Source organism: Lentinula edodes, assembly GCF_021015755.1.
Source record: "Lentinula edodes strain Le(Bin) 0899 ss11 chromosome Unknown C8R40scaffold_11, whole genome shotgun sequence".
Classification (NCBI taxonomy): Eukaryota; Fungi; Basidiomycota; class Agaricomycetes; order Agaricales; family Omphalotaceae; genus Lentinula; species Lentinula edodes.
The window spans coordinates 31,994-55,225 of NW_025764317.1; the positions used below are offsets into that span (position 1 = coordinate 31,994).

The 23,232-nt window shown below is 46.4% G+C and overlaps 13 protein-coding genes across 13 annotated transcripts; 5 read left to right on the forward strand and 8 right to left on the reverse strand.

The window, feature by feature from the left end:
* Window positions 1–403: 403 nt before the first annotated feature.
* C8R40DRAFT_1182518 (uncharacterized protein) lies at window positions 404–1,494 on the forward strand (the record flags this gene model as incomplete). The annotated part of the gene is made up of 5 exons (XM_046232973.1): window positions 404–449; window positions 504–537; window positions 596–677; window positions 738–776; window positions 833–1,494. The coding sequence occupies 5 exons, from the start codon at window positions 404–406 to the stop codon at window positions 1,169–1,171; spliced, it is 540 nt and encodes a 179-aa protein (XP_046087956.1). The 3' UTR covers window positions 1,172–1,494.
* C8R40DRAFT_77750 (cytochrome b5-like heme/steroid binding domain-containing protein) lies at window positions 1,263–2,516 on the reverse strand. The gene is made up of 6 exons (XM_046236183.1): window positions 2,274–2,516; window positions 1,952–2,216; window positions 1,821–1,898; window positions 1,692–1,759; window positions 1,536–1,629; window positions 1,263–1,484 (listed from the first exon to the last, which is right to left on the reverse strand). The coding sequence occupies exons 1-6, from the start codon at window positions 2,408–2,410 to the stop codon at window positions 1,278–1,280; spliced, it is 849 nt and encodes a 282-aa protein (XP_046087957.1). The 5' UTR covers window positions 2,411–2,516; the 3' UTR covers window positions 1,263–1,277.
* A 6-nt stretch (window positions 2,517–2,522) lies between these two features.
* C8R40DRAFT_1096169 lies at window positions 2,523–4,506 on the reverse strand. Its single transcript, XM_046227728.1, has 8 exons — window positions 4,173–4,506; window positions 4,076–4,116; window positions 3,952–4,019; window positions 3,657–3,901; window positions 3,331–3,586; window positions 2,945–3,278; window positions 2,604–2,875; window positions 2,523–2,546 (listed from the first exon to the last, which is right to left on the reverse strand). The coding sequence occupies exons 1-7, from the start codon at window positions 4,385–4,387 to the stop codon at window positions 2,610–2,612; spliced, it is 1,425 nt and encodes a 474-aa protein (XP_046087958.1). The 5' UTR covers window positions 4,388–4,506; the 3' UTR covers window positions 2,523–2,546; window positions 2,604–2,609.
* A 24-nt stretch (window positions 4,507–4,530) lies between these two features.
* Window positions 4,531–8,003, reverse strand: C8R40DRAFT_1041260 (glycoside hydrolase; the record flags this gene model as incomplete). The annotated part of the gene is made up of 15 exons (XM_046223983.1): window positions 4,531–5,145; window positions 5,198–5,233; window positions 5,288–5,359; window positions 5,407–5,478; window positions 5,534–5,627; window positions 5,678–5,860; window positions 5,914–6,136; window positions 6,198–6,380; window positions 6,436–6,591; window positions 6,652–6,796; window positions 6,857–7,207; window positions 7,255–7,264; window positions 7,324–7,544; window positions 7,595–7,713; window positions 7,769–8,003. 15 exons carry the CDS (start codon window positions 8,001–8,003, stop codon window positions 4,531–4,533), a joined length of 2,715 nt encoding a protein of 904 aa, XP_046087959.1.
* Window positions 8,004–8,197: 194 nt separating this feature from the next.
* Window positions 8,198–9,733, reverse strand: C8R40DRAFT_1168796 (uncharacterized protein; the record flags this gene model as incomplete). Its single annotated transcript, XM_046231249.1, has 2 exons — window positions 8,198–9,522; window positions 9,583–9,733. 2 exons carry the CDS (start codon window positions 9,731–9,733, stop codon window positions 8,198–8,200), a joined length of 1,476 nt encoding a protein of 491 aa, XP_046087960.1.
* A 350-nt stretch (window positions 9,734–10,083) lies between these two features.
* C8R40DRAFT_1041694 (uncharacterized protein) lies at window positions 10,084–12,778 on the reverse strand (the record flags this gene model as incomplete). Its single annotated transcript, XM_046224011.1, has 4 exons — window positions 10,084–10,307; window positions 10,359–11,277; window positions 11,332–11,618; window positions 11,671–12,778. The coding sequence occupies 4 exons, from the start codon at window positions 12,776–12,778 to the stop codon at window positions 10,084–10,086; spliced, it is 2,538 nt and encodes an 845-aa protein (XP_046087961.1).
* A 375-nt stretch (window positions 12,779–13,153) lies between these two features.
* C8R40DRAFT_1028840 (uncharacterized protein) lies at window positions 13,154–13,572 on the forward strand (the record flags this gene model as incomplete). The annotated part of the gene is made up of 2 exons (XM_046223117.1): window positions 13,154–13,408; window positions 13,462–13,572. Coding segments are annotated over 2 exons (366 nt in total), but the record flags the coding sequence as incomplete, so codon positions are not given.
* Window positions 13,573–13,730: 158 nt separating this feature from the next.
* On the reverse strand, window positions 13,731–14,124 carry C8R40DRAFT_1041288 (like-Sm ribonucleoprotein; the record flags this gene model as incomplete). Its single annotated transcript, XM_046223985.1, has 3 exons — window positions 13,731–13,805; window positions 13,859–13,945; window positions 14,011–14,124. 3 exons carry the CDS (start codon window positions 14,122–14,124, stop codon window positions 13,731–13,733), a joined length of 276 nt encoding a protein of 91 aa, XP_046087963.1.
* Window positions 14,125–14,210: 86 nt separating this feature from the next.
* C8R40DRAFT_1159812 (U1 zinc finger-domain-containing protein) lies at window positions 14,211–15,085 on the forward strand (the record flags this gene model as incomplete). Its single annotated transcript, XM_046229935.1, has 6 exons — window positions 14,211–14,216; window positions 14,273–14,324; window positions 14,377–14,436; window positions 14,486–14,656; window positions 14,715–14,846; window positions 14,895–15,085. 6 exons carry the CDS (start codon window positions 14,211–14,213, stop codon window positions 15,083–15,085), a joined length of 612 nt encoding a protein of 203 aa, XP_046087964.1.
* Window positions 15,086–15,685: 600 nt separating this feature from the next.
* On the forward strand, window positions 15,686–16,263 carry C8R40DRAFT_1159813 (uncharacterized protein; the record flags this gene model as incomplete). Its single annotated transcript, XM_046229936.1, has 5 exons — window positions 15,686–15,853; window positions 15,906–15,942; window positions 15,986–16,083; window positions 16,136–16,160; window positions 16,220–16,263. The coding sequence occupies 5 exons, from the start codon at window positions 15,686–15,688 to the stop codon at window positions 16,261–16,263; spliced, it is 372 nt and encodes a 123-aa protein (XP_046087965.1).
* Window positions 16,264–16,465: 202 nt separating this feature from the next.
* C8R40DRAFT_1096214 (uncharacterized protein) lies at window positions 16,466–18,386 on the reverse strand. Its single transcript, XM_046227729.1, has 8 exons — window positions 18,132–18,386; window positions 17,989–18,074; window positions 17,862–17,939; window positions 17,690–17,811; window positions 17,528–17,639; window positions 17,151–17,477; window positions 16,665–17,104; window positions 16,466–16,609 (listed from the first exon to the last, which is right to left on the reverse strand). Exons 1-8 carry the CDS (start codon window positions 18,362–18,364, stop codon window positions 16,523–16,525), a joined length of 1,485 nt encoding a protein of 494 aa, XP_046087966.1. The 5' UTR covers window positions 18,365–18,386; the 3' UTR covers window positions 16,466–16,522.
* Window positions 18,387–18,394: 8 nt separating this feature from the next.
* C8R40DRAFT_1182588 (uncharacterized protein) lies at window positions 18,395–20,127 on the forward strand (the record flags this gene model as incomplete). Its single annotated transcript, XM_046232974.1, has 1 exon — window positions 18,395–20,127. The coding sequence occupies exon 1, from the start codon at window positions 18,451–18,453 to the stop codon at window positions 20,125–20,127; it is 1,677 nt and encodes a 558-aa protein (XP_046087967.1). The 5' UTR covers window positions 18,395–18,450.
* A 107-nt stretch (window positions 20,128–20,234) lies between these two features.
* Window positions 20,235–22,996, reverse strand: C8R40DRAFT_77816 (uncharacterized protein). Its single transcript, XM_046236186.1, has 14 exons — window positions 22,918–22,996; window positions 22,702–22,845; window positions 22,537–22,650; window positions 22,424–22,479; window positions 22,344–22,373; window positions 22,245–22,292; window positions 22,114–22,184; window positions 21,916–22,058; window positions 21,784–21,849; window positions 21,632–21,729; window positions 21,492–21,578; window positions 21,265–21,434; window positions 20,846–21,209; window positions 20,235–20,785 (listed from the first exon to the last, which is right to left on the reverse strand). Exons 2-14 carry the CDS (start codon window positions 22,823–22,825, stop codon window positions 20,342–20,344), a joined length of 1,815 nt encoding a protein of 604 aa, XP_046087968.1. The 5' UTR covers window positions 22,826–22,845; window positions 22,918–22,996; the 3' UTR covers window positions 20,235–20,341.
* Between the last annotated feature and the right edge of the window lie 236 nt (window positions 22,997–23,232).

The window sequence follows — 23,232 nt, forward strand, 5'->3', positions numbered from 1 at the left end:
CCTCGTTTTATTTGAGCTATGCTGCAACCTCTTCCTTCTCACCCGGCGATCCCGCAGTGATTCATGAAGCAAAAAGATACAAGTATTATGATCTTGCAGCATACAAGTAATCAAGATGGCTTTCCCAGATAGTAGTGGCACAGGCTTGTTGCTTCTCGAAGTCAAACTTCGAAATGACTATGTACTCGCTATGCACTGAGTCGGGCGAGCGCCTGTGGTCAGTACTTCGTATGTGATCCGACCTCGTGGCAATGTTTGGGATCTTGCGGTTGTGTGTCCTCGTTGCAAAACAGAATAAAAGGGACGTCTTCACGATGTAAATCATTATTATTCCCTTCGCTCATACCTCACAACACACCATCAACCCTTCCACAAATCCACTATCTCACGACCTTCAGCCTAAATGGAGCGCATTGTCAACTTCAACGCAATTTTGTTCCCTTCAGATGGTGCATTTCTCCATTTGCTTTGTTTCCATTTGTCTAAAACAATCTTGCGCGCAGGACGTCCGCCAACCATTGTACAACTCATGACCAGGTTACTAGTTCCTTGTATACCGCGAATCCGCACGAACGCTGATGCGTCGATTTTTCAGTCCAATGTCATTGCCTGGCCACCACACCTCCTACACTGTTAATCCTTCTCGTATGCCTCATCCTGAAGTTCATATGGACTATGTATGCCAAATATTCCATTCTATCTCGTTGACCCTGCCAATAAACCTGCCTCGTTCCCAGATTGCCGAAAACCTTGGTCCGAGAGCATGGAAATATCAGGTACTTTGAAATTTTCATTCATAACTGGAGTCTGGACAACTAACCCCATTCCTCAGCTCGTCGAAGCTTTGGACTGCATGAATAGAAAATTTGCTTGCCCATATATTATATTTTACCCTGTTGTATCCAGAGATGGCATGCCGTTCCCCATAAATAGGGCGATACGCGACATCCAAGGGCGACGGTTTAATGAAGACAATGCCTGGCGCGGTAATGTCCTTGTTGCAAAATACCATGACAATCCGTTCTCTTCGCTGATGGATGCATCCATGGCCGACTTTCCTATTCTCAAAAACTATTTGCTTTCCCATGGATGTCCGCAGGTGAGTACGTCGATAAAGTTAAACTTGCTCCATGCTCACCTTCACGTATGTCCACTAGTAACCCTGCCATGATGCCCCCGTTTCTTATTTTTCTTCGGACAACGGATTTTGTATCATATATAGTGATAGAGTATAATACTGATACATAGTACATAACTTCACATGGCAAAGTGAACTATTAGAGCTCTTCATGAACCATTGTCGATTCCTTAGCTTCTGACTTATCCTTCTCCTTTGCTTTACCATCCTTACCATCATTTTTGACCTTCGGCGGTTTACAGGGCTCTGGTATTGGACTTGCAGGATTAATCAAAGGATGGTTGACGCGACCGACCTTCTTGTATTCGGCATGATTTGCATAAAACTCCTTCCAATGTTGCACGCCCTGCGTTGATTTTGTAACTTTTCTCCTGGACAACGGTAAAAAATCACAAACCCTGAGTTCAGCTTCAGTAAGGCCTCTTAAATCGTGTGTTCGATGTGTCTTGAAGCAGCCTGTACCGTAAGCCCGCGCTGCGTCTACACCGGCACTGGTCGGAGAAATCATGTAAGAGGCAGGACGTTATATATCTTTTAAGCATAGTATACTGACAAATGGTGGTAGGACCCTCCGGGTTGATATGCTTTGCCATTTGTGACGTCGTAGACGTCGCCGTCAATCTGTACCGGAAATCGTGATAGAACCAGCGGAGGTCGACGATACAAGTAATTGAAAACTCACTGCAAGATAAATCGGTTTACCAGGCACTGAACCATCGAACTTGGCTAAAGTACTTTCGGAAAACAACGTTTGGTCCGTCTGAAATCGCATAAGGTCATAGGATAAGTACAAACAATCCCTGAACCTCATACCGGGATATATGATTTGAGCTGTGCTAATCTGGTCTCATAGTTCCATGTATAGCTTCCTGCGAGCAGCTTTCCCGCAAGAGCAGCAAATACGACGACGTAGAAGAAGAACTTCATTAAACCCTTGAGCCCAACTTCTTCTGGTTCCGTGGGGTCTCTTTCTTCAGGTCCGACTTCCTCTCCGCGCGCAATCTTCTCCTGGCGGATCTTTTGGCGTTCCAGCCACTCATTATGAGCTTTCTCTTGTTTTTGCCGATAGGCCTTATATCTATGCCAAGTTCGCCAAGTTACACAACGTCAAAGGCAGAACACGATTTGAACACACGCAAGAAAGGGCTTGTTGGCTGCTTTATCTACTACCATTCGATTGGGAATTGAAGGATCTTGCACTCTGGGTGTGCTATCGGGTTCAACGTATCGCTCTGGTTCTTCTCCTGTAACTGATGTTTTGAACCAGGACATGGCGGGATAGGAAGAGAAAGTGTGGGAACTTCAATCGCGGTGACGGTTGACGTTGTACCCGAAGACAAGAAAAGTTCGCGACGTGTCCTCTTCGGATCGGGTCTTTCCGTCTACATTGATCCGGGCCATTCTAAACCTGTTTATTGTACGTTCAGTACAGTGAGATATGAGGTGCTACCAAGGTGCTACATACATAGAACTAATGAACCACCACCTGCCCTACTTCCCCCACCAATCTATGTCTATTACGTCCATCCTTCCATTTACCTATGACAATCTTCTCGGGCATCCTGTATAAAATATCGGCAGTGCTCTTCAATTCACTCTCTGAAAGCCAGTTGTTACTTGGATTGTTCAGGAATGCAAGAGATAATTTCGAAATGACATCCATCAGATGTGCGCCAGCCTTGTTACCTATGAGTGGAAAGACGTGATAGTCGGAGAAGGATGTGTGTGCAGATTGGACTGCATGGAATACAAAAGAGTAGCGTTAGCAGTAAGAAAAACACACGGAACAGTGCAATGTATACTGACGAAGTGTTACCAGTTTTGCATCTGGACCCCAGCCCTTCACAGTTTCTTTTAATCTCTCAAAATGTGACGTCCAAAGCGTGAATGCCTCAGAGTTGATGACCAGTAAGCGGGAACCAATGTGACCACTGCCATCTTCAGCATCTCCATTGAACTGATCGCCGGCGACGGTCGCGTTATCGTGAGTCACTCCCTGACCTACACCGGAATATGGCGTAGGCCCCGGAGACGGGAGAGGCTCCAACCACGGATCGAGGATGAGCGTATCGCGGACAGGAATTCGAGAGTAAGTATTTCCTCCAGGTGCTATGGGGGACATAGATGACAGGATGGAAAACTAGAGATTGCTCGTCAGAGTAGGATCATGACTCTTTGATCTTACTACGGACCACCGTGCATCCACCAAATGAGTGTCCCGCTAGGCATACGTCTTCAACGTCAATAGGTGCATTAGACCAGGTTTCTTGAAAATCTGGCTCTCTGCTGAGGTCGCCAACAAAGTGAACGAAAGCTCCAAAATTGTTATCCTTATTTGAGCTGCATACCAGCTTCGCGAACGCTGCATATGTAGTGTATATTTCGTGTTGACGAATGCTGAGTTGATCCAAGCGAAGTTGTAGGACATCTCGAGGTTTTTCCGCCCAACTAATGGCAAAAGTAGTTTCAGCCATAGTACGTCGCAGTTATAGGATGGATCATGGATGGGATAACGCACGAAACTTCACTTTCTCTGATATACAGCAATCGCCTATTACGTCCGTTGTATGGCGCGAAGCAAGATGGCATAGTCCCATCCCGATGCTCCACTGCAACTACTATTTTCCCTGACGCAGCCAATCGAACACAGAGCTGGCTATAAGTGGTGGGACTTCCGCCCAGTCCATGAGAGAAAATCACGAGAGGCCATTTCGCCCCTTCTTCTGAGGGATACAGCAAAGGCGCATCTTCATAGACAGGGATCTGGTGAAGCCATTGTGTATTTCAGTAGAGATGAATAGCAATTGACTAACCTTGATGAACTGACCGTACGCGTATAGGAATGGCGCGAGGATCAGCCAGATCATCCAGCGGGACACACCTAAAGCGATTTCACTAACTGGATCGTTTTAAGTCAAGGTAGAACGCGTCACGAACCAGCGAAGTGCCCCAGTCCAGTTATTTCTGTCTGTAAAGGTCTGTCTTCTTGTGTCAGCTTTCAAAGAGTTGGATCATGATCTGGGTGAGTACACACCCAGTAAGCCAACGGAGTCCTTTTTTATACCTCTTGTCTCCCGGAGGCACATGTGTTGGATAGAAGATCGTGAAAGAGACTTCCTCTAACCGCAGACCGACGTCTTCCTGTCCTAGAATTTTAGCATCACCGGCAATTATGGGCTTTTCAAGTGGGACTAGACAGCGGGTAGCGCCAACTGGGTGGAGACCATTAGGATCTTTGAGAAAGAGCATCTAGTGGATCGTAGACATCGAACTCAAGATAATTGGATGACATGAGTACTCTGGTCCGAGTGAGCGAATCGAGAATTCCGGCGTTTTCATAAACTTTAAATAAATTCCTTAGCTTACATACTTCAGTACGGATACATCAAGTATTATGCACGCTGAAATACGACCCCCGTAGCCTTCTCCTTTCCCAAGTAAGAAGCCTGTAAATCCCTACCCTCGAGACCATGAACATTTAATATTTGTGTATCGCCAGGCATTAGATCCAGCGCGTTGTCACTCCACTTCGGGTCTTCACCATCCCCAGCTACACCAAGTACAACACACTTAGCGGGCATTTTCACCTGAAGGGAAATTGTAGACATTTTGGAATCTCCGCTGCTTTGTACGTTGATTTTTAATCCTGGATCGACAGTATCTGCAAATCGATACGGCTGTGGCCAATCCGAGAAACGGGCCAGCACGTCTCCATTTTCAACGTCGAGCAGCCGCGCTCCAATGACAACGGAAGAGCTTGTGGTCCATTCCGCATAACCTGTCGGAGGTGCATCGTTTGTTTTCGGAGGTTCAGGACAAGTGATCGAAAGCAGCTCTATCGCCTGATTGGGAGGCATTACAACGGCGTGTGTTTCTTTGTGACTCCAACTGGAGCATAGGTCAACAAAATGTAACTCCAGTGTTGCCGAACGAGGAAAGAGTGACCCATTTACAGCCCAGATGTCGATTATAGCTTTGCGAGATTGGAAGGCTCCAAATTCATAGTACTAACGGAGGCCGATGAAACTCTGGCTTTACCAAGACATCGAAGTCAATTACCTGACGGGGCCTGTCATTAGGTTTATTTTTGATAACCTAGTTCGTGCTCGGTTTAGTAGCATAAACTGATCAGCAAATTGATTAGCATACTGTACGAGTTATCCCGACTGCAAAAGTCGCTAATTGGCGCATAATTGTGAAGTACACTGCTTTAGGCCGAAGCTAGAAAGATGTCAAATTCCGCTCGAAGAGCAAGCACTTCAACATACAAAGTAATCGGCGATCGCCCAAGAAGTGACCGGCCAGCAATCGTTCGACTGCCACACTAGAACTCCTCCGGTCTGACGGAAGGACTAAGAATCACACTGTATCGAAAGAGGTGATGATATATGATACATATTGCTTGCCTTTCGCTCCCCATTTACGGCGCCATGACTGGTACGCAAAACCCACGGCTTCAGATTGCATGAGCTGGGTGTTAAAGACAGCACTGAACCAATGTTAATGAATTCAAGCGAATGGGTTATACAATGCACGTACGTTTCTAAATCCTCGGTGACCTTGAAATTGTCATTCATTGCAATTGCGAAACGTCTTTCAAAACTGCCCGCGCGACAATGTTGCGCCATGAGCTTGGACTGGGCATTCCACTCTTTTGGAGCCGCGTCTTTCATCCAGTAAGAGATCGTTTTCATACAAGGCATTGAAGGCATCCCAAACTCGCTAATTTGAGAACATCATTATAAAACTTGATCTAGTGAAAACGGAGAAGCAACCTGACAAATCGCCCTCCAAGCTTATCATAATCCTGGTATGGAAGTTCTTTGCCGCCCCATACGTTCCACTGATGAACATCCCCTACAGTGGGATCAGACGTGTCCCAACCTTTACCGCCGTAAGGTGATCCACGATGATACGGGATAGCTGGATGAGTTAGGGACTCCACTACAGATGGAAGTACGTCTTCATATATTTTAATGGCAGGAAAATCTTTGACGTCTGTAAATAAGAAGATTACGAGCTTGTAAAACATTACAGAGTCAACGAAAATACAACTCACCTCCCCATTGCAATATCATCTGGTAATCTTCATTGTTCCCGCAAAATAATGCCATCGCGGGATGGTGTCTCAGGCGTTTGACATTCTGCTCCGCCTCTTCGCGCACCGAGTCGACAAATGAATCGTGAGCGGGATACACTCCGCAGGCGAACTGGAAATCTTGCCAAACAAGCAGACCGAGTTCTGGTAAGCGATATAGTCTGAAACTTATATACACCAAAGGGCGTCGTTGACATACCATCACAAGTATCGTAGAATACATCGGGTTCATATATCCCCCCTCCCCAAAGGCGCACCATATTTTGGTTGCCGTCACGAAGCAAGGTTAGCCAAGCTCTATATCTATCAGGCGTAATGGTGGTGAGAAAATTATCTGCAGGTATCCAATTTGAGCCTGTACGAAGAATCAGTGAGGCAGTCCACTGAAAGAGTCAAACAGAAATGTAATAGTCACCTCCCATGAACATCCGTACTCCGTTTACTTCAAAGAGAAAAGTTGTGCCAGTACCATACTGATCCGGCTCTTCAAGATCCTCTTGAATAAGCTTCACGTTTCGAAATCCGATACGAAGAGTTTTCTTATCGAGAACGACACCGTCCTACCAGTAGCCAAAAATTAGAAAAAACGCAGCACGAGTGAAGCAAGCGAATATGACAACCTTACCGAGAATGGTGAGCTCCACTGCGTATAGAGCTTGTTCTCCATACCCAACTGGCCACCATAACTTTACTCCATCTCTATCAAAGTTCCAAGATACTACAGTACGACTGGTCTTCGATTCTCCCTCGGTCAAAATATCATCTGCTCTGACGACGGTGTTCTCTGAATCCTTCAAAACCACTCTATATCTATCGATCTCAGTCAATTGTCCTCTCAAACTAACATCCACCTCGAGAGAACAAGTAAGATCGTCATCCACGGATGCCTTGGTGAATATGTCGTCAATACAAACGCTGTACGTTGACAATACAACCGGTCGATAGATTCCACAGGTCATAAGTTCTGGGCCCTGTAGATCATGATAAGAAAAGGTTGTCTATAAATCTTTGAACTCACCCAATCCCAACTTCAAAGAGCGAACACCGAGTCAGAAAGGTTTGAGGAACAAAGAATCGTATCATTTACCGCCAATCGTACTGGGCTTTTCGTAGATATACCCTACTAGGATCTCCCAGGTTAGTGGATCCAGCACGAACACGCCCCATTAGGGACTCTTGCGTCTTAGCATATTGTGAAGCTGATTTGAAGTGCAAAAACAGGGTGTTGGAGTGCTTAAGCGTCGACGAATTAAATTCAGCATGGTAGGTTCGGAACATATTGTCAACTGAAAGGATTTTATGGCCATTCTAATAGGTATTTGTGAGGAAGAAAAGCTCATGCAGCGATGAAGACATACTAGATACGCATCACACACAGTATCAAGTCCTTGGAATTGGAGCATGACTGTGTGGCTTTCATCGGAAATGGGCTCGAATGTGAAAGTGCATTTGTACAACCATTCCGTGTTTCCAACCCCTAGTTATGAATAAGTCCAGAGTCCTAGACGATGAAAGCAAGATTTCCCACTGACATTGAACAGCATGTTCGTTGAAACCAAGATAAGGATCCGGGATTATTCCACTGGCCATCAACTCGACGTGAATTTCAGAAGGACACTTTTGTGCTATCCTCCATCCAGCTGTTAGTTTCAAGTGTCCAGTAACCTCAGGGCCTTCCAGTTCATCAAGAACATGCAAAATTGACGGATCCCGTTGTTTCCAGAACCATGAATCAAGAATTTCCTTGCGGACTCGGATGGGGTACATAACTGGGAGGTCGAGATACCATGCACATGATTGGTGCGTTTCTGTTCTCTTCAGATTCAACGATAGTTGAAGGTCCCATGCTCGGTGCTCGGCCCGTAAACATTCTGGATTGAATTTTTCTCTTTACCCAATAATTAGACTACTGCAATACCGAAAAAAGCCTTGATACCCAAAGGGAAATGTATGGAGTCGGGTCAGGTCGTAAACGTGCTACAGAACTGCCTTGGAGGTGACAATAGGAGCCTAGCATCAAGACCCTGCCCAACCAGTATACTCATCGAATCCAGAACTGCTGTCAAATCAATACCGGAGTCCTCCAAGGAATTTGTGACTAGGTCTTGATTGCCGTCAAATTCTTCGAGGCTTCTGTCCTCGTTCCAGCTTTCGTCGTAATAGATGGAAGAATCATCGTGAAATTTCCCCTTCTCTGCCTGACCATGGTCGTCTATCATGTCCAGCCCATAGCTCGAGAACGACACCAAGTCTGACCAAGTTACAACCGACACTCGATGATCCGCATATAACTTTGATAGTCTTGACGGGAGTGTTTGATCTTGGAGTTTGTCCGAAAGGGTATCAGTAGATGGCAGGGTGATTCCTAAGCTTTGAAGAGGTGCGGATGTCTGGTTTCGCAGGTAAGGTAACTGCGTATTACTTGGCACGAGAATTTCGACATTGTTTGCCTCAAGCGCGCGCGCACTGATTTCTGCAACAGGAGAAAAGCAGTACGAAGCAGGAGTGGGAGGACCGGTAGAATTAGGTGTTGAGTAAGAGCTTATTATGGATTGATCCTGCGACGTTTCTTGGATGCAGGGTTCAGAGAAAGATTGCTCTTTTTCCTCTTCTTCTTCGTCAACAATCTCCATCCCGCCAAATGATCGAGCGGTCTGCCTGTTCATAAGACGGGCTCTAGCACCTCCTCCTTCGGTATCCACTTCGCTACCACATTCGACGAACACCTTCCTGACAATCGATACCGGATCTTCAGAAAGAGGTCGAGAAGTTTGACGGGCAACCTTGGACAAACGAGCAGAATGATGCTTATAGCTCATGCAAGGATTATGCTTGATGTTTTGCAAGGAGTGGCGATGAATTGAGCGATGACGACGAAAATTTGAATGACTGGTTGATTGTATGCTATTTACCGAGGAAGTCGAAGATATATCTCTGAACCAAACAATCGGGCTTTGTTTCTTATGTGTCTTCTTGACAGGCGGCGTGACATAAGGATGCGAAGAACAAGCAGAAGACAGTACAGAGCGAACGTCGCTATTGGTTGAAGTTGAACATGAGGATGCTGGTCTTTCTGTCAGGGTCTTGACCGGAGAAGCAGCGACAGAGCAAATGCTGTGTGAACTTTTGTTGCTGCAAAGAACGGGATAGTTAGGGAACACGAATCGTTGAAGGGGCGGGAGAGGCATTTGAGAGGGAGCGGCTGGAGGAGGGGAACTGGGACAAATTTGAGGAACAAGGGGTCCTTCATTGTAATCACGAGGGGCATTAGCACCATTGGGAACACCTAAGCGAGTTGGAGAAGTCAGGGAGAGAGTATTGATAGAGATTGATAGGTATAACTAACTTAGTGGTGTTTCTCGAAGGTTTGTTCCACATTCCAAGTCAGCGAAAAAAGGTGTGACGGCGTTGAGGCGAGATTTGGGAGATGAAATGAGTGTGTAGATGTTGACAAAGAACGTGTATATGATGTGAAAAAAGGAAAGGAATACAGCCATGTTAAGATAGAGAACGGGAGGTGATGGTGGTGTTAGTCTGTGAAGATCGTGTTGACCTGCGACGATCACTCGTTTTGGCAGAATCTGTCGGCAAGGCAAAGGCAACCACCTGCAACCACTCGAAATTACACATGTCATACAATACACAATCCATAGAATCATACATGCAGCTGTACTACACATTGTGAAGCGTATATACAGACAGTAACAGAATGAATTTAGTTCCAGAACAAGGGAAAAGGACAGAGCGAGTGATGCATGCGAGAAAGTAAAGAAAAGAGAAAAGACAGGACGAGTGCATCTGAAGGGCGGCATAAGATTACCATGATAGGTGGTCAACCGTTGTTCATTCAATGGCCGCCTCTAGCGGCAGCATGTCTAGCGTTAGAGCTTGACGTATGACCTTCATCAGATGTCGTCGGACCCCGAACCTGAAGGGGTGCCCTCCCAAACAGGAATGAGCTAATGTTGTGCTCAGCAGCGTTGATTGTGTTTCGGAGGCTTTTCCTCACACCACGACCTCTAGCGTCTCCGGACCCAGAAGCCGGAATGGAGCCCGAAGGACCAGCGAGAGCTGCCCGAACAGATTCATGCAGCTCCCGAGAGGTATGATCACGTTGATCACGTTCCAATTCCTTTTCCTCTTGTTCTGCATCATAACCGGTGAGCGGAGGGGAAGCCGGTTCAGAGTAAGGCCATGCAATGCTTGACTCAGGTTGCGAGCTGTTACTGAAAACCGGTTGAGCAGATGAAGAGGCAGTTGCATGTTGAAGATCAATGGGCGGAGGGCGAGGATGGGGAGTTAGTACCTGTGCACGACGCATCTGGAAGTTGGTCGGCGTAGCGTTGGTAACAGAAGCTGGCAATCCCCCAGCTGCAACCGCACCTCTACCATGTCCGATTTCAGCGAAATTTAGATCTGGAGTTCGAACTTCGTTTGCTCGAGAGTGAATAAGGCCGTCTTGGTACGAGCGGAAAAAACCTGCTCCATTGGAGTTATTTGTTGCGCCGCTAGCATTAGAAGCGACGTCGCTTGGTGGAGGTGATTGCGATTGTTCAATTATGGGCAACGCTTCCGCAATGTTCCTGAAAGCGCCAACCGATGCAGGTGCTAATCTATTGGAGTTCGAGGAAGAAGGCGAACGCGCGCTGGAAGGTCCTGCTGCCATGACAGCATTCAAACGGGCCAAGAGCGAATTCGGTATGGGACGGTCTGTAGGGATTGTAGGAAGTACATGTTCCTCGGTAGAATTTCGAGAAGGCCAAACGGCACCGTAATTATTCTGTCGATGACCACGATGGACGGTGATGTGATGATTGTTAGCCATTGATGTTCGCGAAATGTATTCGTCTTCCAAGTCGCCATCAATCTCTAATTCTGGAGTATCCTCTTCTTCGATATCATCATCATCCTCATACTCTGTATCATCAGTGCCATTCTGTTCTGTGATACGGTCGAAGGTTTCAGTCAGGTATGCGCGGAGTTGCGCAACGCCTGCTCCAGAGAATACACAGAATGCATTTTGTTGTGCAGAATTGAAATCCTACGAGACTCGCGTCAGTAACCGGACTGCATGAGGATATCACAATGAACTGACTGCAGGTGCCGCACGACAGAAACGCTGTAATTCCGGTTGGCGGAAGGCAGTGACCCCCGTAAGACTAAGGTGGGTCAGCTTGTGGAGTTTTTGGAGAAGGAAATGAATAGCCATAACAGAGATTTGATCGCAGTAAGATAGGTGAATACGTTCTAAAGTAGCATGTCTTTCCGCCAAGGCAAAAACAGCTTCATCAGTTAGATTGGGAACTCGAACCAGTCCAATCCTCCTCAATTTTGGTAGTCCCGCCAGTTCGAAAACGGCAAGATCGCTCAGAAGATGGCAATCTGCGCATCAAACCTCAGATCTGGCAATAATTAAGGTTATCGGAAAGCTTACTAGCAAAGTCCACATATCTAAGCCGAGTGCAAGACCGTGCCAAAGTCCTAACGGAACCGTCTGTGATTTTACTTGCGTGCCCGAGGTGAAGATAGTGTAGATGACGGCCGAGTTTGCATATGTTTTCAACGGATCGATCAGTCAAAAGACCACACTTGGAAAGTACAAGGTTACGGATTTTTGGGGCATGCGATACGATACCTTCAATGGCATCATCCGTGACCTTTGAACACGCTGTGAGGTCCAACATCCGCAAGTGTTCAAAGGTGCGATTGATAATCAATGGAGGGAGATCAGCCGACTCTGAAGTGGAGGACGCAAAAGGGTTGACTGAGGGTTCGGACACACTCTTTGAGTCCCTTCTGATCGGGGCTGGGAATGCAGTATCGCTCAGCTCAGAGCACTGAGACAAACGCATCTCACGCATGTGAGTGGAGCGCGACCATGCATCTCGGATAGCGATGTCGGTGACTAGCTTGCAATTGCTTAATTCGATTTCGAGGAGCAGAGGGCAAGATTTAGTGAGTGCTTGGAGCGGTTCGTCGGTGAGATCCTCAAGGCCACTAAGCTTCACGCGACGCAGGAGAGGGCAGTTGAGTGCAAGGGCCATGACACCTTCATCAGAAACGTGCTTGCATCCTGTGAGGTTGATGCCTTGCAGGCGTCTTGCGACTGATGCAAGACCAACAATGGCCTCATCGGACGTGTGTACAACTCCTGTGAGGTCAACAGCGACGAGATTTGGAAAGCAAGGTAGAGTCTGGAGAATGGCTACTTCTGAAAGTTGATGGCAGTTGACAAGAGTCAACCTTTCTAGACGATCGCATTTACCGAAATTGCAGAAGATGTCATCACGAAGTTCCTTGGCTACTGCAAGGAAATTGAGACGACGAATAAAGCTGGCGTAGGTAAAAGTCTGGTCGGGAACGGCGAGGAGCCTTGCCATTTTCTCGACGGTGAAATACTTGTTAAGATTAGGCTTGTGCCATAATAGTTCGACCGAACATTCGCACCAAGTGCGACAGACCTGGAGAGAGCTGACTAGATCGCGAGCGGAATGGATGTGCTTCAGAATGTGAATGAGGAGTTCTGGGGGTAGACGTGACATAGGGGAAACCCTGTCGTTCCTGCGAGCAGAAGGCGCTGTAGGACGGGACCACTGAGCGGGAACAACGGTAATGTTGGCCTGAATGTCGCCTTCGTCAAAAGGGAGGATAGACTTGGAGTGAATTTCATCGTCATCGTCGCCAGACAGCGAGGTCGTAGAGGGAATCCTTTGATACTTCATGGTGGCCAGAGTCAACAGTTGTTGCTTGACCGAGTGTTCAGTACCTGTTTGCGCGTGTTTCCGGCATGCTAAGGCAGGCTTACAAAATTGGCTTTCATATTTTCAGTGCGTTCCATGACAACTAATCGTAACGACAATGCATTAAAAAATGAGCTCCACATCGATCCACTCTCCTCTCAGAACTCTTTCCAACATATATTGGAAACATCGGAATTGCCTCCGCCTGGACCTTTGTACTACGCAGCCAGAAGGGCTCTATGGCTGAAATCGCCTGACAACAATACGCCTCGGCAATTTTCCCCTTCTACGTCTCGTCACAAACTGGAGAATCTACTCGATACTCCAGATGCCATTCACAGTGACGCAGTATGGGAAGGCGGAATTCACAAGGTTTGGAAGGGTCTCTCGGGAGGTGCCAGCCTCAAACGTAGGCTTCCACTGAATCTCGTGGTGAGTAGGCTGTCAAGCATACCTTCATGTATCGCTTGTTTAGATTACTGCAGATCAAAATTGTTCATTGTGCTTGGGTACGGGATGAAACATGGCCAATGGGTGGAGTGGCACCTGAGCCCGACGACATGGTCACAGAAGAGGCTCAGCCTTCACAAGTACTGTCAGAGACCACCCTTATAATCGACAATGAAAGCAGATAAAATCTTGTTAATTATTACACTGTTAGAAAATACACCACATAGTCGTCCATTTGATTCTATGGTCTTCATGTACGAGAAGGTGGAGAAACCTGCAAGGAATGTCCTAAGTACTGAGCTTGCTATACAATGTAAAAACCTACGAGGATCACGCCGTCTCCTCTAACAAAGAGCATATCCATTTTTCGTTTTGCGACCTGAAAGGTTTTGAGTGATGAATGGAACTGAGAAAGTTTAGACTCATACTGACATTGACGGTTGCCTGTTCCCCTTCATTGACAATCATAATAGTTTCTTCTACATCGCTGAGAATCAAATTCATATGCCCGTCATACGCCTGTATAAGTCGCGGTCTAGGTCAGTGGATGTTTACTGAAAAAGTAAAAACGTGCATTCACGTACATGTAATATTCCAGTCATTTCACGATCCCCTCGTAGTTTAACAAAGACCCGTTCACTGAGAGAAAGACGAATCAAATCAAAAGGTTCTTGGATGCCCGATGATGAGCCATCCATTTTCTTGAGGCTCTGAGCGCGTCGTTGTAAGTAACCAAAAGCAGAAAAGACTCCCACACTTGCAGCTTTTATCACTGACCACCATCATGCCGGTCAGGATTTTCCATTCTCCATATCTTTTGTACAGCTTACTGACACTTTTCACTAGAAACATTACTGTGACTATTGTGATGTGTTTCTGACCCACGACTCTGCATCAGGCATGACTGTTCAATCCCATACTTAGTGCTTCTCTAATACTGTCTTCTCTAGTTCGGAAAGCCCACAATAGCGGAAGGAACCATCTGTCAAATGTTAAGGACTATTATGCTTGTGAGTTGCACCTTGTTACCCTCAGTTTCGCTCTACTGACTAATACCAGCACTTGGACATGATAAGGCGCAAAATATCATTGACCAAATTACTTCAGCTTATGAATCTAGTGGTGGGCCACCTCCGGGTGGATTTGGCTTCGGGCCGCAACATTTAGGCGCACCTCCTCCACCTCAATTCCCCATGCAATTCGGTGGTCCCCCTGGCATGTTTGGCGGACGTACGTGACTTTCGTTCTCGCCTTTTTCCTTGATTGAATTATGTCTGCCTATTTACAGCTCGTCCTCCTTTTCCACCTGGCGGTCCAGGGTTCCCGATGCCTCCAGGTGGTGCGCCGCCATTTCCTCCCAATGGTGGCATGCCTCCACCTGGCATGGGTGTGCCGGGAATGCCACCTCCAGGTTTTGGAGGTATATTACTTTTTCGTTCTAGTTGTTTCTTTTGCTAACTGATTTCAGCTCCTCCTCCATTTCCTCCAAACGGCCCTCCCGGTGGTGCAATGCCGCCTTTCCCTCCTGCTGGCGCTCTATCCGGTGCTCCTCCTTTTAATGGACCTCCTCCAACCCAAGGATCACTACCGCCTGGTCCGCCCACGCTAGGTAGCGGGCCATCTATACATCCCGACCGTTTGAGAATGATGGGCAACTAGGGGGAACTCTATGTAGTTGATAAATGAAAAGCAAACAGCTGTAGGTTCGAAGAGCTTATGCAAAGACTTAGTATGCATGCAGGTGTACAATCGTTCTTTTCAATGCTGTCGTTTAAGTCATCAAACAGTGCTTTATGATATCACAATCTTGCAGCAATTCTACATATAATTAGTACTCTTACGACTCTCGAGATTCGAGGTTCACGCGTTCGCGCTTGAGATTCGAAGTACTTAATAATGCAAAGAAAACTCTGCGCGTAAACGACAGAGGGATCCTCAGGTTCTTCCATGACCATGCCCTTTCAACGAATACTCCGTCGTTTAAGGCTCCCGAAAAACTCCAACTACAGAGAGTCGGGCCAACCAGCGCCGTCGTTGTTATCGTTTGTACTTCTGAAGCAGTCAAGGCCTGGTCAAGGCTGTCAAGCCACGCCCCGATACGTATCTGCCAGTTCTGTAGATCTTATCTTTAGGCGCTTTATCTTCTTATCTAATCTAACTATAGACATGGTATCTATACTCGACGAACGTTCGTTGTATTTGAATTACATGTCCGAGGGGCTCTACCTTTAAGCCGAACCTTCTTTCACTGCTTCTGTCATGTCGACACAACCGCTACTTCAAAGAACAGCTGCGAAAAGAATCGCTCTTCCTGTTCGAGTGGAGCCCAAAGTGTCGTTCGCCAATGAGCGAACCTTCCTCTCATGGCTGCATTTCACAGTTGTCCTAGGAGGACTGGCGGTTGGATTACTGAATTTTGGCGATAAAGTGAGTTGGTTTGCTATTTTGACTTCGAGGGCTTATTCTCACCTCAATGTAGGTTGGCAAGATTAGTGCTGCTATGTTCTCGGTTATTGGTGCGTCACATTGAAAAGTATAAACTGTACTAATCCTTCCTAGCCATGGCTATCATGATATATGCCTTGTACACGTATCACTGGAGAGCCGCATCTATAAGACGGGGCGGGCGTGGACCATATGATGATAGGCTAGGACCAGTGCGTGTCGTATCTTCTATTGTTACAAGCTAGCTAACTAAAGGGAGAATAGACATTATTATGCATTGCTCTCTTGAGTATGTTCACGCGTTCTAGCACTTTTTCTATTGGCTTATCATTCTTCGCCGACCCGCAGTTGCTATAATCGTCAACTTTATATTACGGTTCACTGAATCTTGAGAGGGCGATTCAACATGCCTCTAATTGGACGTACTCATTGCTTGGACTTGACTTATACGCTGTAGTATCGTGGGCCAGAATCAAGGGGGAGAAGGTCGACATGCCCTGTTCTTCCTGTAATTTAACTTAACATTTTATCTCACAGTATCTATGTTTCATCTATGGATTATTTATGGTGATGCTCTCCTGAATAAAGCGAGAATCTTGGATACTTAAGGGACCGTAAAAAAGGTAGATTTTAAGCAGGAACTAATAATAATTACATGCGCTTCTGCCGCTTGGTGCTAGGACGAGTTGAAGTGGCTACAGTAGTATCCACGGAAGAGATGGACATTGAACGACGGGTCTATGGATGCAGCAATTGAGACACACATTAGATTCCAAAAAAGAGAAAAACTGACGTGTTTACGACTCCTAGTACTTCTAGCACTCAGCACGCTTTGAGATCGTCCATTTTCGCCTTCAGGCTCTGCAGTATCACCGCGATCATCCATCTCCATTGCATCAGCAACAGAAGCACTGTCCCCTCCATCTTCTCTCAATTGCAACCGGTTTTTGAGAACCTCGATGTCTAAGTTGACTTTATCTAACACCCTCTTCAACTCTATCAAGTTCGTCGCCGCATCTGTTACAGACTCCAGGCGTTGGCAATTGGCGTGCGTGGGCATCACCAGTCGTGAATTCGTAACCCCGACTTCAGCAAGCAGCGCGTTGACTTTATCAGCGATGCCTGCTTTAGGATAGGGTATCCTAACCGACCGAAAGTACGCAGGTGTGTGTGCAACTTTAGTAGCAGGCGTTGTTGAAGGTGGGTCATTTCTAATGATACAGTGTGTTGTATCTGAAGAGGATTGAGTATAACATCACAAACGGAACAAACAACAAACCATATACAGCGTTCTTATTGAGGGCTGGGGGTCGCCTCATCACAGGAGCAGTAAGTACAGGGGTTTGTGGGATATCGAGGTCTATTCCTTTAAGCTTCTTCTTCTTTGGGTCGGCAATGATGAGTGAAGCATCGTCTTCAATAATATCTGGCAGCCCAGAGTCCACACCTGCGATCGTCCGCAAAAGGTTCTCGCGATCCCGCTTGAATTGTCGTTCGTTTTGGTCCAAACGCTTGATCTCTATATACAGTGCCTCTTCCTCTTGGATCTGTTCTGGTGTGCGATTTGCCAAACTGGCGACGTATTTTTTTCGGAGAATTTCCCTCTCTGAATAATGTTAAATTAGTATGTATCATAACGAAGAAAGTTATACAGACCCTTGTCATACTGAAAACTGAGCAACAGTTGGCTTTTGCTAAATTCATCTCCTGCCCAAGTTCTGTTTCGTATTAGCTTTCGGCAAACACTGTAATACCGGTCTTTCAAGTCCTAGTTGCTGATATGAATGAGGAAACCATCTCTTAAAACGAAAATTTGACCTCTATTTCACGCTTTGGGCCACTCGGATATTCATAACGATCATTGATGATATGCCATCGTATATCATATTCTTGTGCAAGTTTGAAGAGGTATTCTGTTTCTTCTTTTGTCCATTCGCTGTCTGGAATATAATCAGGTCATGGGCACTCTCGATGAAGGGGAGGGAAGTACCTTCCAAATGCCGCGAGTACTCGTCCTGCGACCATTCATAAACCGTTGGCTGAGCGTTATATTTGGCAAATTTATAGTCTATTTTGCTTTGAGAACACATCACAATACCAATAACTTGAAGTGCTACCAGCATCGGGGTTATCAGTAGCCTTCACCCAATGACCTAGTTCCAACGAGTCCGATCGCGCGCCATTTTTGAACAATCGCCACTCCCTGGATGTGTATTTCAGTTGCCTACGGGGCCCTAAGTACAGTATAGACCACGTATACCATTTGACTTTACCTCCTCCTCCCAGATTTGGCTTTTGTTTGAGCCTAGGTTGAGCAAGCTGAGCGAGAAGGGTAGGCGCTGAAGGACCGATTAACGAATAGAGCTCTCGAGATATCCCTTCAGGTTTTCTGTTTGAAACAGCGACTTGTTTTTTTGGCTGAGATGGCCCAGCAGCTGGAGAGGATACAGCAGGGAGGGAAAGTATGCTACGGACGTCTGAGGCACTGGCCATGGCTTCACCTGAAGAACGAATCGTAATTACGTAATACGCAGCATGACTTGATTTTCCTCGGCGATTTCAATGTTCAACGATTAACGATGCCAGTACCATCAGACAAAATAGCGTCTTATCTCTTTCAATCTCGTATCGAGGGCCCAGTATGGCTCGAGGCGGAGGAAATTGCCCTGTTGCGCGCTCGACGATCTGAAGCGGAGTCTGAGGCAGCGAGCCTCAGCGATCACAGTGGCGCGCTGAAGGATGCATACGAGAAATCGTTGCGTCGAGAAGATGCCAAGCTATCCGAAATCGCTTTGATCCAGAACATTCTCTCTCCTATCCGTCGACTACCGCTGGAAATTCTATCCCAAATTTTCGAGCATGTATGCCTTCCTAAATATCACGAACGGCCAGACGAAGATGTTATCAACACCACATTTGCTCTTTGTCAAGTGTGTATAGCGTGGAGAATGGCTGCTTACACAACTCCGGCCATCTGGTCTAAGATATGCATCGAACTGGACAGAAAGCCAGAAACGTTCTCTGGAGATGTAACCTGGGTCAAAGAATGGCTCACTCGAAGTAGAGGTCTACCTTTGGATATATATCTATTCTTAATAGATGTATGGCATGTAGTCACAGAAGATGTGAAAGACAGAGTAAATGAATGCTTGGACTTCATTCTCAGTTTCCGTAGTCAAATTCGGACCCTCGCTTTATCGGGATATCCGCCGTTCTTCATTCCACTCTTCCGCGTTCCGCGCGCCTCGATGCCTCTCCTGGAGAGTGTATCAATCAGAGTTACCGACTATCATCATGATGATTCTGTCGAAAATTTGATACAGCAACATCCTTTCGTTGAAGTCCTACTAGGAGCACCGAGACTGCAGACACTCAAGATCCAGGAGTCCGGATGTCAAATGTCGATCGTGCAGGGACTGGCACTACCTGTGGAACAACTGACTTCACTGGAGATCGGGGCGGACAAAAAATCGGCCTTTGATCCAATCGCCTACTTGAATATGTTGCGTCACTGTACAAACCTTCGCAGTCTCAAAATTGGATTTCCAAAACGTACGACTCGACATCTCTCTCTTTTTGGGTCCCACAATAGCTTTCCCCTTTTTCTCCCCTCCCTCAAGTCCCTCGATATTCTCAATGGGTATTATGGCGGGGAGTTTCTAAGTTGCTTCTCTGTACCTCTTCTCAAAGATTTGACTCTCCGTATGTTCGGCCAGGCAAATATGTTAGACCTTCCTACCGCATTATCTGGTCTTCAGAGCCGCTCCATGACTGTATTGTCATCTCTAGCACTTCAGGTCATCCTGAATGTGGATACGGCCCCTGTGTCCCAGAATTTGGTGGCTATCCTCGCCATGTTCCCCACACTCGATGAATTCCGGCTCTCTACTACTTCCATCGTTAGCAGATTTGACCTAGGCCCTATTCTTCAAGCTCTTACTTTTGTTAAAGGGCGTCCTGTTCTTCTTCCAAAGCTTACAGTTATCGATCTGGAGCTTACAGCCATCAGGATGGACCGTACTACAGACGAATATCCTTCGGATCTGACCTCTTTGGTTCTCTCTCGGTGGTGGCCAGATAATTCTGAGTTGCAGGTTCACAATGGTAACCACGAGGAAACCTCTGAACACCCAGGCATGTCCAAATTACGACAAGTGATTTTGCGTGGGATCTGTTACAAGGGAGCAGATATAGCTCCCATATCAGCACTCAGTGGACTGAAGTTGACACTCGAAGAATGTCTTAGGCTGAAATAAGATTCTCGTGGATTATATATATATATGTACAATTCATGGTAAATGCGTCAATCAAAATATACCCAGACGATGAAATAACAAGGAAGTGTTTTAAGACGGCTGAAAACAAGTCATAATGTAGTGTTACGAATGCTGAGGCCTGAATACTTTATAGATAGTTCATGCAAGAGAAAGAATGGGGCCCATCGAATCCAGCGTGCTCCTCTTGAAACTGCTACTTGACATTCTGTAATGCGGCAAACACCGACTTCCTCCTGTTCCTGGGGCTGCTGGCAAACTCATATCCTTCCTCGCCCTCCATGATGATTTTCATTGTCCGAGGGTCAATCCTGAATTTTCTGTTCGACAGCACTTCGTCTATATCCTTCTGGTCCTGTCTCCCTGCCAAAAGAGCACCCATTCCTGTTTGTCCGCCGATAGACACAGCAGACGCGATGGTGCCAGGCTGGTGTCGTAGTCGGAGATGCCGTCGATCAAAGCGATGGAAAAGTTGGGCTATGGTACCAAAGAAAGCAACTATAATCATCGCTACTGCAAGCAGATGCACAGCGACATCACTCAAGAACAGCCGTTCAACGATGGTCTTGACTTGGATAGTGTTGAGTTCGTTGGACGGAAGGAAGTAAACCGTCTGAGCCAGAAGAGTCAAGTACGTGGTCTGCAAGCGATAAATTATGCCATAAGCATACGAAAATGGGGAGACGAGTATGAAACTCACATAAACCTCCGTTGAATATTGAACAAAGGAATTACTAGTGAAACTGCCCTGCAGTCCCGCCGTGCTCAATTGGGCCCTCTGAAGAACTGCAGCAGGCATTTGCAGTTGAATGGCTGCCTGCCTGGCCAGTACAAACTGATCCGGATTTGTCAAATTGAATTCTACACCATTGTAGGCACGTCCATTGAGAGGCGATCCCGTAATGTTCCCAGATGCAGAGGAAAAATTCGAACTTGAAGTAAACGGTTGAAGTTCCGTGACCTGTGTGACGTTCTGGGCCGCGAGGTCGTAACTAATCTCGACATCAAACAGCTGAAAAGTTGGAAAGCAGACGGTGGCAGATGCTTGAGCACTTGGAGAATACCTGCAAGAATCGTCGAAATCAAATTTGCGCTTGCAAAAGAGATTGAGGCACTCACTCGAAAAACCAGAAGGCAACTGGACTGAATTGAGGAGTATCGGTTGAGCAATTCGTTGCATTAACACCGAAAAGGACTTCTGCTGTGTCGTTAACGATCCAGCTCAATGAACAGCCTTGAACAGATATAGAGTTGTTCCAACTGCCATTGGCGAGTGAAGTCATCGAAACCTATTTATAGATGCATTAAATACCAAAGCAACTGAGATAGACTTTGGAAGGACATACCTGAGCAGCTTGACATCCTGGATCACTTTTCATCGCGGTTGTGTTCACAAATAAAACAGTTCCATTCGTCTCTATCCCTCCCGGAAGCTAAAGAGTGTGAAGCATTGAGTACGAATAATCACAGCAATCAGAAGGCACACTTCGAATGGAGCCACTGTGTAGGGACCAGATATAAATGGCGGATAAGGAAGGTCGTATAAAGAACTACTCGAAGCGAAACCAGCAGCAGTCAAAAATGCTAGTCAAATAGAATGAGCTTTCCCGACTTTAAATCCCGTGAGGTGGAACATACAAGTCAAGTCCTGGAAATTGGTATTCTGATTCAATCCCAGATGAGCTAAATTATGGATGGTTATGTCTGCGTCCAGACCCATAACGATAAGTGAAGATATTCTTAGGCCTGACAGTTGAGATGGAAACCCACCGGGCATCTGCCACCAGGTGTTTCTAACGATGAGTAGTGCTGCGGCCAGTGGTTGGAATGATAACGTTAGTAACACCATCAGCGTCGTAAGCGCAACGAGATAATGTCTGTTACGAGCTGCGTGGGTCCACACAATGAAGTTGCTGCAAGGATAGCTGTTAAATTTCTATGAACAGACAAACAGCCTGAGACACATACTTGCTGCGTGTGTAATCCAACAAAAGACTACGGTGTGGGGGAGAGTCACCATGTACAAGGTCAACATACGGCTATGCATATTAGTGCCAGTCAATGCCATTCCGTTCACGAGGAAGATGAGCAGTGCACACCTGCATCTTCTTTATCTCTATGTCTGTCCAAGCCCATAATGCGACAAGCTAGATGGTGAATGAGTACATATAAGATAGAAATGGGAAGCGATAACATACAATCATAGCAGCAAAAGAAGGTGGTAGAGTCTGAAGCATAATCAGTAACGAGAGTACGGAAAAATCAGAGGGAGTTATACATAGACGTAATGCCACAAAGAAACATCGTCCCCAGCATCGCCATTAGCTGTCCATCCTATGAAGTGGATTGAGAGTGATTCGAAGAGGAGGGGTTGTCAAGGTACTAGCCCACCATTGTTTTTGTTGCTGAAATGAAGAGCAATTTCAAGCCCTATGGCTAAGAGGACGAGGAGGGCGAAAAATGGTATCCAAAACCACGGTCGCAGAGGGTATGGTACCCAAGAATCTGGCAAATTGTCAATTAAGAATGTTGTATTTGACAAAGCAAACAACATACCTTTTTCCTCTAAATCCATTACACTTTCCACCTTGTCGCTCGGGGTATAACGTGCATACTGAGGTTGTGACTCGGAGTCCAGTAAATGTTGTGAAGGAGTAGCCGGAGGTGAAAGACTATCCATTCTTTCGCCTTGAGATTGTTCTGGAGGCGGACGATCCAACTGAGAAAAGACCAGTTACCACGATATAACAAGCCAAAAAAACAATAACACACCTGAGACCGATACACAGGCATTGCAGCGCCCTTCGGAAGCTGAGGAATTTCGGCTGTCTGCATCAAGGGATCTCCTATGGCCGTCCGAGAAAATTTTCCTTCCTCGTCCGCCGTAATTGCTGTGTGGTCAGAGATGAATGAGTGGAAGGCACGATGCATGGCAGGGTGACTGATATCGGCCAACCGCTACTGACAGGTGATGATGGGTTCGGAATTGTCTGATCGTAGAATTCAAGGAAACACTCAGCAAGTACTTACATACAGCTTTTATAAATTCCAAGTGAACTCCATGATTTGCGGTTCCGATCGTACAAG

Coding starts and splice junctions, on each gene's coding strand:
- C8R40DRAFT_1096214 (XM_046227729.1), bottom strand. CDS start 18,364: ATGGCCAGTGCCTCAGACGTCCGTAGCATACTTTCCCTCCCTGCTGTA. Junction 18,075..18,131: donor GGAGGAGGTAAAGTCAAATG/GTATACGTGGTC, acceptor ATACACATCCAG/GGAGTGGCGATTGTTCAAAA. Junction 17,640..17,689: donor GCCCAAAGCGTGAAATAGAG/GTCAAATTTTCG, acceptor ATCAGCAACTAG/GACTTGAAAGACCGGTATTA.
- C8R40DRAFT_77750 (XM_046236183.1), bottom strand. CDS start 2,410: ATGTCCTGGTTCAAAACATCAGTTACAGGAGAAGAACCAGAGCGATAC. Junction 2,217..2,273: donor GCCAACAAGCCCTTTCTTGC/GTGTGTTCAAAT, acceptor AACTTGGCATAG/ATATAAGGCCTATCGGCAAA. Junction 1,630..1,691: donor GGAGGGTCCTACCACCATTT/GTCAGTATACTA, acceptor TTCTCCGACCAG/TGCCGGTGTAGACGCAGCGC.
- C8R40DRAFT_77816 (XM_046236186.1), bottom strand. CDS start 22,825: ATGGATAGTCTTTCACCTCCGGCTACTCCTTCACAACATTTACTGGAC. Junction 22,374..22,423: donor CTTTGTGGCATTACGTCTAT/GTATAACTCCCT, acceptor ATTATGCTTCAG/ACTCTACCACCTTCTTTTGC. Junction 20,786..20,845: donor AATATTCAACGGAGGTTTAT/GTGAGTTTCATA, acceptor TATCGCTTGCAG/ACCACGTACTTGACTCTTCT.
- C8R40DRAFT_1096169 (XM_046227728.1), bottom strand. CDS start 4,387: ATGCTCTTTCTCAAAGATCCTAATGGTCTCCACCCAGTTGGCGCTACC. Junction 4,117..4,172: donor GGACTCCGTTGGCTTACTGG/GTGTGTACTCAC, acceptor ACAAGAAGACAG/ACCTTTACAGACAGAAATAA. Junction 2,876..2,944: donor TGCAAAACTGGTAACACTTC/GTCAGTATACAT, acceptor TATTCCATGCAG/TCCAATCTGCACACACATCC.